Source organism: Polypterus senegalus, chromosome 15 (assembly GCF_016835505.1).
Source record: "Polypterus senegalus isolate Bchr_013 chromosome 15, ASM1683550v1, whole genome shotgun sequence".
In the NCBI taxonomy this organism is placed as follows: domain Eukaryota; kingdom Metazoa; phylum Chordata; class Cladistia; order Polypteriformes; family Polypteridae; genus Polypterus; species Polypterus senegalus.
Genome location: NC_053168.1, coordinates 20,199,118 through 20,217,977, shown reverse-complemented (window position 1 = coordinate 20,217,977; position 18,860 = coordinate 20,199,118). Strand labels below are relative to the sequence as shown.

At 34.9% G+C, this 18,860-nt stretch overlaps 1 protein-coding gene across 1 annotated transcript in view; it reads left to right on the top strand.

Moving 5' to 3' along the window:
* Positions 1–12,664, top strand: part of grinaa (glutamate receptor, ionotropic, N-methyl D-aspartate-associated protein 1a (glutamate binding)) — a 46,575-nt gene extending 33,911 nt beyond the window's left edge. Inside the window, exons 3-7 of the mRNA XM_039736708.1 lie at positions 2,501–2,616; positions 5,183–5,383; positions 6,227–6,355; positions 8,217–8,360; positions 12,318–12,664. Coding sequence (XP_039592642.1) covers positions 2,501–2,616; positions 5,183–5,383; positions 6,227–6,355; positions 8,217–8,360; positions 12,318–12,467 — 740 coding nt within the window. The 3' untranslated portion in view covers positions 12,468–12,664. The remainder of the gene's footprint in view (positions 1–2,500; positions 2,617–5,182; positions 5,384–6,226; positions 6,356–8,216; positions 8,361–12,317) is intronic.
* Positions 12,665–18,860: the final 6,196 nt, after the last annotated feature.

Sequence of the window (18,860 nt, the reverse complement as noted above, 5' to 3'; positions counted from 1 at the left end):
GTCGCAAGTAATCAGTATTGAGCAGTTACATGCATTCAAATCATCAAAATTACAAAGGTACCCACATTTTTGCACAGCCAGTTTTTCACATTTGATTTAATTTCATACAACTAAATACTGCTTCACTAAAAATCTTTGTTTGTAAAACACCCCAGTACTCTGATGTTCCTAGGAAATGAAAGACATACCACTGTTATCTTTTTTTTTTTTTTTTTTTTTTTTTTGAAAGGAGAGTCAATTATTATGCAGGCTGAGGGGGTTCCCAAACATTTTCATATGACTGTGTGTATACTTTTTTTTATTTTTATGCTGTATTGAGGATTTGTTCTGCTCTGTGTATTGTATTGATCTCCTTCTCTTTGACACTCACTGCACATCCAGCCTACCTGGAAAGGGGTCTCTCTTTGAACTGCCTTTCCTAAGGTTTCTTACATTATTTCCCTACAAGGGTTTTGTGGGAGTTTTTCCTTGTCTTCTTAGAGAGTCCAGGCTGGGGGCCTGTTAAAGCCCACTGCGGCACTTCCTGTGTGATTTTGGGCTATACAAAAATAAACTGTATTGTATTGTTTGTTTGTATGTATGTGTGTGTGTGTGTATATGTATGTATGTATGTATGTATGTATGTATGTATGTATGTATGTATGTATGTATGTATGTGTATATATATATATATATATATAGTAAAAGGCCTAGCCACAGACAGATACAACACCTGCTGTCCACAACACCCACGTTTATTTTGTGACACGACTACAGTGTACAACCACCACACTAAACTCAGTCCTTTCCTCTCTTCAGCCACCTGCACTCCTTTCTCATACGCTCCATCTTCCTCCACCCGATTCCGGCTCCCCGAATGGAGTGAGGCGGCCCCTTTTATCCTGCCCCGGATGTGCTCCAGGTGCTCATTGATGGTCTTCCAGCAGCACTTCCTAGTGTGGCGGAAGTGCTGGCCTTGCACCCGGAAGCACTCCTGGTGTACACAGTTCCTGATTCGGCAGCACTTCCTGGTGTGACAGAAGTGCTGTCCTCCAGGGCTCTAGGACCGTCTAGGCGCTGCCTGGTGGTGGCCATGGGTCCCCACAGGGTTGAGCTTCCCAGCTTCATTTCTGTGGCTCTAATGGAATTCGGGGGGCTGCCCTCTTCCGCCCAGGGAAAGATATTGCCCCTCTCCCAGTCTGTTCTTCTTCCAGGCATCCCAGTGGGGCAGGATCCCTGGTCGTCTGCCACAATATATATACATTTTTTTATTGTCATGTTTAAAAAGTTCTTCACTTAACACAATTTCCTGTGTCAAATTAACATATAGATTGACTATGAAAACAAAACGTTGACTAAAAGGGTAAGTGGGAGTTTCTTGATATATGCTAGCTTTGCAGAGATTCACAGTCTATTTTTGCATCAGGCGGAAGGTTTGAAGCTACCTTCTTGAGACAGCACTTTGGCTGGGGATTGGGGATAGTACCAGTTTGTCTCCAAGCAATTCTTGCATACACCTACTCTGTTTTTTTTTTTTTTTTTTTTTTTAACAATGTGCCAATACTGAGCTTTGGGGAAAAATTAAAAATTTTGATAAAACTTTCAGAACAGTCCATGTCAGTGCAAAATATAATGTAAAGAAATAACCTTCAAAACTTGTAAGTGAAAGGAGCAATAATTAAAAGCTAGAAAGAGAACAAATGGGTTTTCAGTCTCAGTTTCTAAAGTCTTCTTATCTTGTCTAGGAAGATTGTTTCTGAGAGTAGGAGTCTCAAAGCTGAATGATAATTTTTCAAGATTTGCAACACAGTGTTTAATAACAGTAAAAAGGCCACTGTCAAATTTTTGACTGTTGTACCACATTTGTAAATGGAGAACAGTAGGTATTTTGGAGCACTGGAATACATGGTTATGTATGGCTACCTCATTTATCTATAGCGCCTTATGTTCATTGACTAGGGATATATATTGCAAAAATTAAAGGAACTGGTTCAAACTCATGATGTGATCCTGAGCATTTTATCTGCCCAATGTTTGCTCATATTTTGAAAATATTTTGTAAAATATACTTTTAAAGCACTCTAGAATGGTATTCACTCTGGAGAGGACCTATATAGAAATTACATTTCTTAAGGGTATTTGGTGTTAGAATTAGGTTTGACTGAATGAAATTACAATCAAGAGTGGTGAACAGTGGATTTAATGATATGATTTGGGGGGTGAGTACAGTCTATTTGTTCATTTTTATGTGACACACATAATGTCTTTCTGTGTATGTGTTTCCTGGATAAATAAAAAGTGATTTCTGGTCTTGGATTAGCTCATGATCATGGTGTACTCATGAAAAGGTGATATAAAGCATTTGTCTTATCTCTGCAACATGTTAAGTGTTTTGTGCATGTGTGAACATCAAGGTTATTTTTCACTCATTACCAGGAATAACTATGTCATGTTATGTGTTCTTGTTTTCCACCACTAAAGAGAGTTTTTTCTTTGTTTTTAAATATATATATCGTGGTAGTTCCCTTAAACAGCCCTGGATACCATGGAGACATGCCACCTTCTTACTACGACAATGAAGGATTTTCTTCTTCTTCACTGGATGACAAATTCATTCGACAGGCATTTATTCGCAAGGCAAGACATTTTTAATTTCGTAAATTACATTTATCTTTTTTATTTTAGATGCATTAGTTGAAGGCTTTAGACATGATTCTGTATCTAGCCTACTGAACCGTGTTTTTTAAAAGACTTAATTGGCCTACAGTTTAGGAAGGAGTAACTCAGATTTTCTAGAATATATATCAGAGATTCAGCAGTTACATTCCCCAACCCCAAATTGAATGGCATAGGAGGAAAGCCACTTGCTATCCCTGCCTACCAGAATCTTGCTCTGCCGGTATGTATTATAATTTTTTTTTGTGATTCTGATATAAAGGCATATTTCTGCAGGTTTTAGTTTTGAAACAACTGGCATCTCGACCAAGCACATGCTCCAAATATGTGAACATGCACAGTACAAGAAGGATTGCATATCCTCATTGAGGTAGAATTCATGACAGTCTACTGTAAACATAGCTTATGTTTCTTATTAGTAGATGAGCAAGACAATGCTTTTTGAAGTCTGCTTCACAATAATAAGAAGAATGGACTTTGAAGGATTGGAAAGCCACATCCACTTAGCCACCACAACTCAAATATCCCTATTACAATCTTTCTTACAACTTATCCATAAATTCTAGATAGACAGTAGATCTCGATGTCTCTCTTTTATGGTATATTCTTTTATTGAAAATAAAGTTCACCCTTATCTTCCATGGAAGGTTTCTGGACTCGCTGAGATCACCTTAGACTCACCTTCATTACATTGTAACTGGTGTACTGCTCTTGTATAAGTTCACCTGTGTCTGTTTTCCCAGAACAGACACTTGGCACCAGAAATAAGACCTTGTAGATCTCACCCTTCTACTCTAGGCATGTGAAGAAAAATGAGTAGAGGAATAAAATCAGTTAATTAAATAAAATCAATTATTATTGCTGATTGTGAACGTGGTTGAAAGAAAAACCTGCAGTCACAGTAGGTTCCAAGGACTGAGTTTGAAAACCACTTCTCTATAGCATTTTCTTTCCAGTTTAATTCTACTAAGACTTGTCTGTCATTTTGCAGCAGGGCAGGCAGAGAGAATGGGAATCTTGTTTATGTGTATCACAAAAAAGACAAACGAGTATTTAGATAGTTTTGAGGGTTATAGTCATTATGACTGTTTTCCTGTTCTTTGTTCAATTTTTTGCCCTACTCGCATTGTTTTAACACAAGATTAGCAACAACAACATGTAAATGACTGTATAATATGATTGTTAATCATATGTCAATCATCAGATTTGTTTATTGGCTCATCAGTCTAGTGCATCTCTAGTATAGTGTGCAAGCTTATTCTTTTCAATCTAAAAATGCTTGTTGGGAGCACCCAGTACCATTAAAATTTTGTTTTTCTTTTAATTACAACAAATTCTTTTCTTGTCAATATATACTTTTAGACCAAACATATCAATATATTGTATAATGTTGTTTTATTTATGTTTTACACCCACTTTATATCTGCTTTTTCTTTTCATTCATATTTGTAGAGAAAGTACAGGGTGTCCCAAAAAGAATATCGGAGTTTTAAAGAGCTGTAGTTTGGCGCCCATTCATCGAAGACTGCAGAGCAACCTAGTGGCGTCTTGAGGAATTAATCTAGTTTCATTTTGTTGCAGGTAGATGGTGCTAGTGCTTATCAAAAAGCTAACAGTGTGTTGTCTTGATTAGCTACATTTGCAGTTATGGCTTAGCCACAACAAAAGTTTTTTTTGCGTTGCGAATTCGCCAGAACTCAATCAGTTGTTACTGTGCAGTAGGCATTTCGTCAAAAATATGGGACTGACCCTCCAAATGACGATAACATCTGTCCATGGTACCGACAATTTTGGGATACTTGGTGTATCTGCAAAAGTAAAGGTATCCAATGACCTCAATCTTCCTCCACTGCTGAGAATGTCGCCCGAGTGCAAACTGCATTCACTCGGAGCCCATTGAAATCAGTTCAACGAGCAAGTCATGAGTTACAGATACCAAAGTCAAGTGTATGGAGAATTCTCCGACGCCGGTTGGTTATGAAACCATATTGTCCGTAGTTGGTTCAGGCCCTTAGACGAAGGGATAAGACACGTCGAGTTGAGTTTTCAACTTTTATCCAGCAAAATTTGGAGACCAATGAAGATTTTTGTTCCTTGATTATCTTCAGTGATGAGGCCACGTTTCACATTAATGGGAAGGTAAATAGTCATAATGCACGAATTTGGGGTGAAGAAAACTCTCATGCAGTTATCGAACATGAACGAAACTCCCCCAAGACTAACATTTTTTTGCGTGGGAAACACATGAATATAACAGTTTTTGTATATGCTTGTAAAATTCAATAAATATAGCTCTTTGAAACTCTGATATTCTTTTATTTTTATATATATACGAAATGAAACTAGATTAATTCCTCCAGATGCCACTAGGTTGCTCTGCAGTCTCCGATGAATGGGCATCAAGCTACAGCTCTTTAAAAACTCCAATATTCTTTTTGGGACACCCTGTATTGTAGAGCAGTGCTAGTAATGGCTCTAGTCAGTAACACATGACAGGATATGTTAATAGTGTTTTCTTTTTTCCCAGGTTTTTATGGTGTTGACCGTACAACTGACAGTGACCTTCTCATTTGTAGCTGTGTTCACATTTGTGGATGATGCAAAACTCTTTGTTAGAATGCATCCTTGGACTTACTATGTTTCATATGCTGTCTTTTTTGTTGTTCTTATTGTACTGAGCTGTTGTGGAGAATTTCGGCGGCAACACCCATGGAACTTAATTGCACTGGTTTGTATATCATTTTAATATAAAACATTTTTACTTAAACACCAGTCAGAATAGTGTTAATTAGGTTCAAGGGATCAAAAACTGCAAAAAAAAAAAAAGAATTACATATATAGCTGTATTCCTGGTGCACACAAAGTTTCACAGTTAAATAAGTATAATTCTCTTGTTTTTCTCCTTAAATAAGTTGAATTTTAAGTAATTGTGAATGCATTGAGTCATCAGACTATTTAGCAGTGTAGTGTTAGAGAAACAAAGATCAGAATAAGGATATTAAATGATTTGTTTGGATTTTTTGGAGGTCCTTTGGAAAGCTGTAATGGTAATTAGTAATAGGAAATTAAAGGCTTTTTGCCAAGATTTCACTTTCATTTCAACTTGGGCATCTATCGATCGTTCTCTGAGACCAATTGTAACAATAAAATTACTACTGCCAGGATATAATAAAATTTCAATGCCTAAGAAATTTCAGGAAGTAAATTCCTGCAAACTATCTATTTGAGTTCGCACACCTGCTAAATGCTTAAAACATTTAATTTTTTTTCAGGCTGTTGTGCCATATAGTTTTTAAAGTAATTTTTTTAAAGGGTATGTTAATTTTTTTTTTTTGGCAGCATGACTTATTTACTGTAAAGTATTCTAGAATATCTAGCATTCAAATGTGTATTTGTTTACAAACATTTGAAGATGTTTAGTATTGCTGATCTTTCTTTAATCATGTTTTGAAGTTAAATAGTTTCAAATGTGACAATCACAAAAGAACAACCATCAGTAATGTTTAAATTAGGTAAATGTACCTAGACAAATATATTGAATGTTTTTTCCTGTTCTTGTTTCATTTTTCAGTCAATTCTTACACTCAGCATGTCTTATATGGTGGGGATGATTGCCAGTTTCTATGATACAGATTCTGTGATAATGGCAGTGGGCATCACTGTTGTTGTTTGCTTCACAGTAGTCCTCTTCTCTTTACAGGTATTTACTCGATATGTAAAGATTTACTTTTAAATATTTGCTTTTAACCAGTAGTGGTATATTTTATAAAATAAGCATTAGTTTTGAAAATCTGTTAAAACATGTTTGCATGGGAAATATGTGGTACAGCTAAATCAAAATTTTTAAAAAGTAATCTAAGCCAGTCATTAATGACACACTGCAGCAGGTGGACAAAAATAACAGTAAAACTAGTTTAACCTTTGAAGTAGCTAAATCAAAATTACAAATGCAGCTGCAAAAGCGAGTCATGTTAGGTTGACTGCCAATTAAGAGCGTGTGTCAGCTGTAAAAGAGGCTTGACAAGGAGCAGTTTGATATGACTGTCAGTCGCATAGTGTTAATACCCAGCAAGTCCAACTCATCTGCAACTCACCCTGACAAAATCTAACCTATACATTTGTCAGGGTGGCCATTGCATATGCAAAAACTGATGACTAATGAGCACTCAGCTGGAAGTACAATGCATATAATGCAACAACAAGGGATAAGGAATTGCGGTGTTTTGGACCTCTCAATTGAAATAGAAAGTATCATCTCTCTGATGTGTTTTTGACGTACCAGAATGGGGAGGAAAAAATAAAAAAGAGAGCAAGAGGTTGTGGCTGAACTCGCTGTACCTGCAAACCCTTCATATAGCACTGTCTCCTTCAGGCAGCATGTTGTTTAAAACTGCTGGAAAATCAACATGCAATCTTTTAATTTGACATCACATGTAATTTCTAGTCATATCAAACAACATTCTCAGGCCACAAGATCAGCGAGTCAAGTTTGACATCCTGTCCAACTAGAATATGTGTAATGTGACACCCGCTTAATAGAGTTCCAGAGATGCCAAATATTCAGTGCAAAGTGATTTCATGCGTCAAGGAGAAAAGTGTAAAAAAGAAAAATAAATAAATTGCATGTGCCAAATAAGTACAAAGTGCATTGGCATAGAGAAAGTGATCACAAGTTGAATCAAACTAAAAAAGATAGATGAATACTTCACAGGATAGTTGCCAATGCAACAAAGGTACAGTGTCAAAAATTGCCACAGAATTGAAAGTGCATTTCTGTTGCTTTGTCATTAATGAAAATGTTCTGCAGTATCGCCCTACACATAGTTCATGACTTGTATGACAGCATTCCAAGAAGGATTGAAGATGTTCTAAATGCAGGAGGTGTCCCTACTGCATTTATGACTTTCATATTGATATATAGTTAGGTGCTCCTGCTATTTTGTCCACCTCCTGCAGCTGAGTTCTATTTATTTGGAGAATTTGCAATTACTGATATCAAGAAGGTCAACTTTTGGAATAAACATGTTGGACATGGTTTTCCAACTATGTAGTATAAATCTATTGATTCATCTCTTTTCACACAAATAGCTGAAAAATGATGACAATTGAAAACAGCTGGATTTTCTTTCAGGAACATTTATAAGTGAAGATGTTGTTTGCACACATCTATTAGAAATATTAGTTATATCCATCCATTTCAGTAAGCATAATAAATACTGAACATGCATTTACATTTGGTTCTCTGGATATATATGTAGTTTTCAAATGATCCCCTAAAATATTCCTTAAGATTTATGCATATGTTGTCAATATATACAGTACTGTAATAACTGACAAAAGTAAGCTTTTTTAAAAGTAAATTACCAGTTGTAATTAAGGGTATGCAAAAATACACTTTAGTATTAAAGTTCTTTTTTTCTCTTATGCAACAAATCCTATTCCTTTTTAAATGAGTAAGCACAAATATTACAAAATGATGTAATTTTTGTATAATATAAAATAATGTGCTGTATGTCTGAAAACAGTTATTTTTGTTAACTGTGCTTTTTTTCTTGTTGTAGACAAAATATGACTTTACCTCTTGTCGAGGTGTTCTCTTCGTCTGTCTGATTGTCCTGCTCGTTTTTGGCATTCTTGCCATTTTCATTCAGAACAAAATCTTACAAATTGTTTATGCATCTCTAGGTGCCCTTCTGTTCACCTGTGTAAGTAACTATTTTAAGTTTATTCTTTTTAAGAGCATCGCAGCAGAGCCTCATTGCATTATGTGTATGTTGATTTGTACATTTAGAATAAACTGAACAGTTTATTTTGATAGTAACTTTAGATCATGTGATTTAAATAAGTATGTGTCAAATGTGTTTGTTGTGTTTTTTTTTTGGAATGCTATTGGAAGTTAGTGATTATGACAACAAAGTGTATAATGATTTTCAGATGAGTGCTACTAGCACTTATTACCTGATCACAGTCACGGTAATTCCACCTTATTGTAGCCTACGTAATTGAGCATGGCTGGATGTTTGAGGCTGGTCTAGATGTCAGTAATGTGCAATTATAGTCACAATCATTTTCACATGTTCATAGACTGATCTGTCATGGTACTCTTTCGAGTGGAGTAGAGCTGCATCTACAGGCTACAGTGAAGTGTACTTGTGTGTTCATGTCCTAGGACAGGGGTGGGCAAAGTCATTCCTGGAGGTTTTTGCTGCAACCCAATTGCTTAATAAGAAGCCCTTACTGCTTCAGCAAAACTTCTGCTTCTTTTTAGTTGTCTCTCTAATTAAGATTTCGAACACTGATTGCTATTTAGTCTTAAACAGCTGTATTCTCGGTTTTTAATTGCTCCTTATTAGGAATAAGATGCAAATGACAAAAGAAACCAGCATTTCTCCATTTAGCTTGTTTCCATTTACACCTCTGAGTGTATTTATCGTGCACTATTTCGTTTAATTAAATACTTGGAAGAAAAGTGAAGAGAAAAAAGTGAAGGACAGAATTACTCAAAAGTTTTAGACTTCCGATCATTTGGATGGAATCCTTGGAAATCTAGGATATGAGAATGACTTGACATGGCAGAATTAAAGTAGTAACAAGCCATTAAATTAAATTATTGGCAAGGATTGTTTTCTAAATAAGCAACTGGGTTGGAACAAAAACCTGCTGCCACTGTGGCCCTCTGGGACTGACTTTGCCCACCCCTGTCCTAGGATCTCACTCAGCTTGTGGTGTTTTTGCATTACCTTGAGCAGCATGGCTTTCAGAAAGATTGTGAAATAGTTGTAAAAGCCTAAGAAAGATCAAAAGGTTGCTCCATGATGTGAATCTTGAGTTCACCAAAAATGTGGAGGCAATAAGGAAGAAAAAGCTGATTTTGTTTTGAGTGGATTAAAGGATCCAGTGGTCTTTGTGTTTCTGAGGGCTATGGAAGCATCTGCCAGATATGCTCAGTGGCCAAGAATGTGACCTGAGCTGTGAAGCAGCAGCACTAACCACTGTGTCTCCCTATGACATAAAATTATACTCTTGACTCGTCAGTACTCAGAGTCCCTTATCTCTTTCTGCATTTAGGAAATTCATTTGGGTATTCATCTCTGCACACAGAGTTTTTTAATTGTTTAATTGAATCACCTCATTTTCTGTGGCTGCCCATGAACATTGTGCAGAAACAATATACATCAACAGAACATAAAAACAGTTTTTGACAAGAACAGGCCATTCAGCCAGATATATCTCATTCTGTATTCATCAATTTGTTTTACAAAATATTATCCAGTCAAGTTTTAAAGGACCCTAAACTAATCTTATCCATAGCACTGCATTCCAGTCATTATCTATGGTTTGGTGTGTGAAGAAAACTTTTCTAACATTTGTGCAGAATTTACCTTTAATCAACTTTCATGTATGACCTGCTGTTTTTGTTGATGAACCTGTTTTTAAAATAACAATCTGGAGTTTGCTGTAATAATTCTCTTAATAATTTTGAACACTTCTACCATCATCCTCAATCTGTGTTTGCTTAAACTCAAAATATTCTACTTCTTTAATATAGCCAATACCCATTATTCATGGAATCTGTCAAGTTTCTCTTCTCAGGCCTGTCTCTCTAGTGCTGTAATGATTATGTAGACGGTCTGCCATTCCAGCTCGTTAATTGTCATCAGCAAACTTAAACAGATGGTTAGTTACATTTTGTACCAAGGTCTGATTAAAAATTGCAGCGGCTTAAGCACTGATGGTATAATGTGGAAAAGTATTCCTCTCACCTTAAATCTTTGCTTTCTGTATTAGATTTAATTTTGCACCCATCTACACAGTTCACTTTGATCTCCAAACCTTGAATTTGATCACAAGTCTCTCATGTGATATCGTATCAAAACAATTTTGATAATTATCATAAACAATATTAGATGTAACTCTCTTATCAAATGTTTTGATTACTAGCATATTACCAAATCTCCCTGTCTAAGCTCATGTTGCTGACTACTAACAGTAATACACCTATATTGACATACTGTATGTTTGTTGCTTAGTCTTTTCTTTAATAGTTGCTTTATATAAATTTACCTGTGATATGTGTTAAGATTACTGGCCTAGAGTTACCAGGAGGAGCCTAGCGCTTTTCTCCCTGCTATCTCCCTGTCGCAGCATACCTTCTTAATAGTTCTTGAGCTACTGGGACATTATTGATATCTTCACTTTCAAAATCTTAAGATAAATGTGACCATTTGTTGGCCTTTTCAACTGATGCCTTCACCTCCTCATAAATCCTATAGTTAATGATGCAGTTAATTGTCATGTTTGTGTTGTAAAAGATAATGTACCTGAATAATTTCTTTATTAACTAATTCTTCATTATTTGCAAATTTCTCTTAAATTTACTAATACATCTAAAATTTGAAAAGAACTTGTCCTGCATTGTGTGTAATATTCAATTAAAATTACTCCTTTCCTCCTTAACTGTCAATATATTTAAAAGTTTATCATTCTTGGCTTTAAGGACTTGGCTACATTTTCTCAGAATTTACCTGAAATTAAAATGAACTGTTTTAGTTTTTGTATATACACTGCCAAAACAATATAAAAATTGTGTTCTTCTCTATCCATTCATTCTGACCTGGGTATTACAGAATAATAACTCAACAGGTTTCTCCTGTTTCTTGTATTTTGAAATACTGAGCTATTAAATGATTTCCTGGATAATCTGCAAGTTCATATTCCTGTGCGTTACCGTTTTATAGGCTTTCCCAGTGAATATTTGAACAATTAAAGTTCACCATTGCTGTATGTAACCTTGTTGATGTTACACTATTAAGAAGTTGCTTATTGACACTGTTATTTGCTTTCAGGGTATGTGTATCTAGCATACTCCCAATGTCAGGCCTCTGTGCTTGCTTTACATATTCCAACCAAGGTGTGGCTCATATCCTGTTTAGAGAATACTTAGGCGTAAATCATACACATCATCCATTGTATAAAATAAGATTTTAGAGTGTTTGATAGATTTACTTGTGCATTTTTATTAGGACTTGCCTAATGGCAATCCAGGACAAGTTCCACATCTAAATCAAGACTAATCCAAGAAACATGAACAAGAAGTCAAGTACCTGAGCAAAAATCAAAGAAAATCACAGTTCTCACAAGAACCACCTCAATTCACCAGAGCACATTCAAATGAACTGTAAGAGACATCAGTTGCCAACTTGCCTTTCTAAGACTGGTAATGATCCCTTCACAGTGATGGATTCTTGGGAATCCAAACACAAGGAACATAAGGAAATTGAATAGTATACCTAGAAACTAAATACAGGTAGAATAAAGTGAACAGGTAATACATAATTAAACAAATAATAAATAAATAGAACAGTATTATACAAAAAGGAAAATAATAAACAGTAATAAAAAAACAAAGATGACAAAAAGAACACTTTCAACTTGAGCCAGAGTAGGAACCCTGACTTGACCATATCATCCTCTTTCCTTAAAACTACAGGTTAAAATTATTAAAACGTTACAATATGTAGCAGATCAATTTTTATTTTAGTTTGTGAGTAATTTGTTATGTTATATCCAGTTCATTATAGCTGTGTACTGAATTGTAAATGTTTAAAGTGCTTTTATTTGTTATGTAATTGTAACTGTACAAATCTCTCTTTTGATTTCAGTTCTTGGCTGTGGACACCCAGCTGCTTCTTGGAAACAAACAACTGGCTTTAAGTCCTGAGGAGTACATCTTTGCAGCCCTCAATTTATATACTGATATAATCAACATTTTTCTTTACATCCTAGCTATAATTGGCCGGTCCAGGGAGTGAATGCCTAAGAAGCTATGGACAGTATTCATTGACGTTCAGTGGAGGCATGATAAAAATCCTTCATATCTTCCTCTGATTAATACATATGAGCTTATACTGTATGCACAGAGCAGTCTTGTTTTTGTGTTGGTTACTAATATTGCTGTGAAATACTTTACAGTGAATTGAAATCCCTTTAAATAGGGTTGTTTTTTTTTTTTTTTAAATTTAACTAAGTTTATTCTAAAGTGTTGGTTTTATTTATTTTACATATTTGACATTGCTATAAATCAAGGCAGTGTTTTTGTTTAATTACCACTAGCTTGATAACCTCACAAATCATTACATCTGGTATTGACTTGTAACCAAGACACATACACAGACGTTTGTATATTGAGCCTAGGACATTCAGGATGTATTCATTGCCTTGAAAATGTGTCTGTTAAGTAACTGATTTTCATTTTAACTGAAAGTATTAAATATAATTTCTGATTTTCAGTGCTTCTGAAAAACGTAATTTCATAGATCCTCTTAGTAACCAGTTTTATTACGAATAAATGATTGTAGTTTTGCTTCCACTCCTTTTTTCTTAAGATTTATGCTCTGCATGGTACCTTGGTTAAGGCATAATATTAATCTGAATCATAACATTTGATATTGCTAATTTCCACTGGGAATTGGCTGATTGAACTGCTATGCCAGTGCACTGGATGAACATTTTGATTCTTTGCAGAATCCAGGCATTAATTAATATTTTTTCTTGGTATGCTGCATTCTTGGTAGCTTGTATATAAAGATGCAATTGTAATCCAGATATCCTGAACTTGTGATGAATAAAGCTGGGACTTCATGCTCATTCGGATGCATTTATGAGTCTTGCACAGCTCTTGAAGCAAAATTAAATTCTTCCTATTGTACTGATAAACATGCAAGCAAGGAAAAGGTATATATATTATAGAAATATTATTTATATAGCTAAGAAAAACACTTAAAAGTAGCTGAGTGAAAACCTTGCATAGATGTATTATATTTTGGTGGTGGTGTTTTTCTTTTTGAAATCACACCAAGCTTTTGATGTCATGTATTGTGAAAAGTGTAAATCTGAAAGAGTTTGTAGATGTATATAATTCATTCCATTTAATATTTTTTAATCGTAGGGCAACTGTCATGAATCACAGAGTTCCCATCTTGCTTTTTGCAGAGCATTTTAATATTTTTCACTAAATGGTTTTATGTTATGTCCGATATAATACTGTATGAGGGTACATATTCAGCTGGATTTAGAAACACTTTGTTACAGAATAGTTGAATTAGTTTTCATGTACTGTTTTGCTAAAGATACTCAAGAAAACGGAAAATGCATACTTTTTCATGAATACATTTGCATTTCACAACTTAACAGAGAAATGAACTGTGCATATTTTTCCAGGTTAAATAATAGTTAATTTTTGTTTCTTTTATTAGTATACCATTAACTGTTGTAGATTTAAGTCAAGTATAAACAGGAGATTTTACAAATGTGCAGCTCACAGCTTAATGACTAAACACATGAATTAATGGATCACAATGATTTTTCTGTAGACTCGTGATAATTCTAATTGCATCAGATACTTGTTAACCTATGTATCATTATCTTGCTCTACTCTAACTGAATTGTGTGCAGTGTATGCTGAATAAATGCTCAATATATTCTGAGCAATTCAGTATTGCCTCCTGGATTTTTACATAATTATTTTAGGAATTTTATTTCCTGCATGTGTCTTTGTTCATGTGCATTGTGTATTTTATAGCTTTTGAACAATAATTTATAATTGTTTGAAAATGCATATACCTTTAATTTTGAATTTTTGGCTTCTAAATAGACCTATGTGTTCCATGTACCTATGTATAAAAGGCAGAATTTGTTTTTAAAGCAGGTTTAAATGAAATGTGTAAAAATACTAAGTGATGGTTTTCTTGCTTACTTTATATTTTATTATGTATGTACAGTTGTCCAGTTCTGAGATATATATGCAATAAAGTTTCCAACTTGGCAGTTCCATGTCGCATTTAATTTTAAAGCTGTGGAAATATAACGAGTACATATGCACTTGGTAAATATCCATAATAAAACAGGACAAAAGTTCTCGTGATAAATTATGTTCCTTGCACTTGTCATATTTGCTCATACTAATGAATGGCATGTGTCATAATGTTAAAAAAGGACGTTTTAAAGATCCAAATAAGCAGTTTAGATATTGTTCTGCCACATTTTGTGCAGTGTCTTAATTAACTCTCTTACAAGCAGAATTGTTAAAAATTAATAATTAAGATTCACACTGAGATATAGCTAAGGTGAAAAAAAAGTATGATTTGTGTATTTAATAGCAGACCAAGGGTGTTCAAGTTGGAACTGGAAGGCAGCAGTGGATCCAGGTTTTTTGTTCCAATTAATTTCCTAATTCAATGGTTTTTCCAAGTTCAGTCTTGGAAAACTCCATGTGCCTACAGGTTTTGTCCCAACCAACTTCTGCTTTTAATTGTATTCCTACCTTAACACTTTGCTTAATTATTTCCCAGTTTCTTTTGGTGTTCACCCAGGAATGTCAAAACTGGATTTGCTAAATTTTAATGAAAGGTGGTGAACAGTTATACAATATATGTTACGTGAAGGTAATTTAGTGCTGTCTTTTTAATCCTAGTTTTTAAAATGTTTTTCATCATTATTTTCAATCTTCTTTTTCAAGTGTTCTGGTTATTTAAGCAGTTATTTACTAATGGGTTCATTAGTTTTTCCTTAAATATTGTTAACTAAATACTGCTGGAAAATTGTGTGTGAGAAGGGCCAAAAACATTCTCGAGGACAAAACTCATCCTGGAAATTCTTTGTTTGATCTCCTCCCATCAGGCAGACGCTTTAGGTCAATCCGTGTACGCACAAACAGACTAAAAAAAAGAGCTTTTTCCCATCTGCCATAAGCTTTCTGAACTCTGAATCTCCTCACATTTTTAATTGAACATGTGCAATAAGCTATACTGGTAATGTGCACTATACTAATGTAATACAATATAGAATATGTAATGTACTATTCATTAACAGGTCCAATAACAATTTATGCTGCTGTACTCTGAGCAATAATAATTTGCTCTGGTTACTTGATCACTTAACACTGTATACGACATATTTAGAATTATTTGACTTTTCTTTAAGTGCACCTAGGCACTGTCACAAAAAGTAATTTTGTTGTGTTACACAATGACAATAAAGTGCTTGAATATGGCTGGAAAATCAGACCAGTGTACAAAGAGGAATCATGTTCACATAGGATAAAGTTTTTAAATTAAAGATCCAGTTCTCTACCTTATTTATTGATAAAGAGTCCGGTCTTCACCAATAAGGGGAGAAGCAGACCCCCAGTTCAAAAGGTTGATCCCCTTGAATGAGGTTCCTCTTGTGTACAGTGTTTTGATTTTCCAGCACTATTTACTTAACAATGTTTTAACTAAAGTGCATGCATATGGCCTGTTGTGGGTATATGACAGGTTGATTTGGCAAGTATAATAATTTGGAGTTCCAGGTACGGTAAAAGGGGTATGATGCCTCCTTCATAAACCTACCAAAAAATAGCCTTACCCCCATACTGCCAGCCCCCAAATACTAGGCTTCAACCAGCCAAGGCCCAAAATGTTGAGTAGGTTTTATAGTTCAAAAAAGAACTGAAAATACAAGCAAAGTACAAAAATGCTTTATTAAAGAGAGGTTAACCGTAAATCTCTTGTTGTGACAACCAAAAACAAAGTATCTTCATAAATTGAGAATTTATCGAAGAATTTAGGCAACAAAGGATTTGCCCAAAAGGCAGTCCATGTGTTTGAGACGTTATGAGCATCTGATTGGATGACTTGATTGATTGTGCAACATGAGTGTTATGATTTTTTTTTTTTATTCTTGGACAGTTTTGTACTGTTGTCAAATGTCACCATAGATGCCTATTCTCTCTGAAGTGTGTATGTGTGTGTTTTATTTGTTTTTTTTTTTATTATCTCAGTTCTGCATGAAAACCTAACTTTTGTAAATTTTTCTTGCCCATCACTACCAACTACTGAACATGGAGTAAAGTAACAAAATACATATGATTTTTGAGTAGAGTATTCGTTTAAGTCTTAGCTCAGGCTTCTTTAGAATTGAAGTAAGAGAAGTTAAATGAGGCTAACAGTGAGTGCGATAAACAGAAGGGAGACCACCTCTAGTGTTACAGGCAAAGGGTTCAAAGGTACAGAATCACTGGGAGCAAGATACAGTACAGTGCTTTGTTATACAATTCAGGCACATGCTCTCGTGGACTATTTAGAGCTCCAAGTTGTGACGTTTTACCTTCCCACATACAGTTAGTCTGTTCACTTGTAGGGTCGCTGTTGATCTGTTACTTGGTCTGCAAAAAAAAAAAAAGCAAGTAAAGATGAATGGTTTTTTTGTGGAAATAAAAAGCAACATAAACATATTGAATATGAATTAGATTGATCTAAATGCATTTCAACCGAAAAATGGCATTTCAGGTTGACCAGATAATGTTTTATTATAAACAATTGACTTAAGGTAAAAGCTCTGTGTTAGATTACAACTCTAGCTTTGTTTTGTCTGGATTGTCCGAGTTCATCAAGCCATTTACCGTCTGACTGAGAGCACGTGAACCCAGCATTAGACCAATTCCCAATGTGCAGAACCAGGCCCTCTTGTGACAGTGGGTTTTTGTCGTAATCATCTTCTCCTTTATTTGGATGCCTCCATTAATTAAGTAAGTGGTTATTTCCTAGTTTCTGTATTTTATTGTGTCTATACAGAAATTAGACTGGTTATGCTGAATCATTACTGAATGAAACAAGTATTTGTATGTGTTAGTAGAGAATGAATTTATTCTTTTTATCTTGCTGTTTAACATTTTGTTCTACTTTTTTAGTTTAGGTTATTTACTCCTTTATTTGAGAGTAAGAACACAAGTGGATAAAAGAAGTTGCTGTCTACCAGCATTTAGTGTCATTTGTACCTGTTCAGCTTATCATTAATTGTCTGGTTTTGGATACAATTAGGAGAGCAATTCACACTACAAAAAATAATAAATCAGAGTTGAGCATTTAAAGATATGGCAAAAATAAAACTTAATTTATTAGAAATGTAAATTTCACACTACAGCACTTTACTGCTTGTAAAATTAAAGATCAGTGAATAAAACAATGAGATCAACCAAAGGGAAAACAACTCACTGATTGTGAAACTAACTGGAATAAAAAAAGTTTCATCCTTAGTGGGAGCCAGGGCTGAGCTTGTGAACCCTTTCTCTAATTGTTTAAATACACAAGCTGACAGTGATGAATTAAAAATAAAATATGTAATACACTGAATGATGAATACAAACAAGTCTCTTAATTATCAATGAATCTCCATTCAGTCTTAACTGATACTGTACTGTTCATTAGCATTTTTCAAAGTGTTTAAAAGTCTACTTGAAGGGTCTAAAATTTTTATTTCAGTTTCTTAGTTATTATCCATCCATTATCCAACCCGCTACATCCTAACTACAGGGTCACGGGGGGTCTGCTGGAGCCAATCCCAGCCAACACAGGGCGCAAGGCAGGAAACAAACCCTGGGTAGGGCGCCAGCCAACCGCAGGGCATTTTTTAGTTATTAGGCAACCCTATATGAAAATGTTTTAATGAGCTGTATCCATATTATATCGGCAGAACCTTTTGAAAGTCAAGATAAATAACATCATAAACACTGCTTCTATTTTTGTTGCTCCAGAGTCTCTCTGTTTATTGTCCAGCTCACTGGCAGGAGTCGGCCTGCATACCAGGAACATCACTCGGAGAAGACACAAGTCCATTACTGGGCACACTTCGTCTTTGGGATGTGTAGGTAAAGTGTACACATTTCACACAGGCAGCGTCTGGGCTGGAGTTCAAACTTAATACTGCAACACCACAAAGCCTTATTAAAGCTTACTGCTGTGCTGACTGTCCTGCTCCATACCCGTACTGTTAAATTACTTTGCTGTTACGTATTCGGTTTTTTGTTGGTTTTTTTTTCCCAAGCCTATGTAGTACAAAGTTGGAATCACCTATTCTGCTAGGCTTTTAGTTACACATAAGATCTGGTAAAATAGCAAATTTAACAGGAATGTTGAAGTTCGCCTGCACCGATTTTACATACAAATACACCCCAATCACTTTAGTTTATCTGATAAAAAAGGTATAAATCAAAATTGAACTTCCACCTCTGCAGAGACTCCTTCGGACAAAAAAAGAGCCCAAATGGACATATGTTCATTTGTGAAAAACTATTTGCCCCCTTCCTGATTTCTTATTCTTTTGCATGTTTGTCACACAAAATGTTTCTGATAATCAAACACATTTAACCATTAATCAAATATAACACA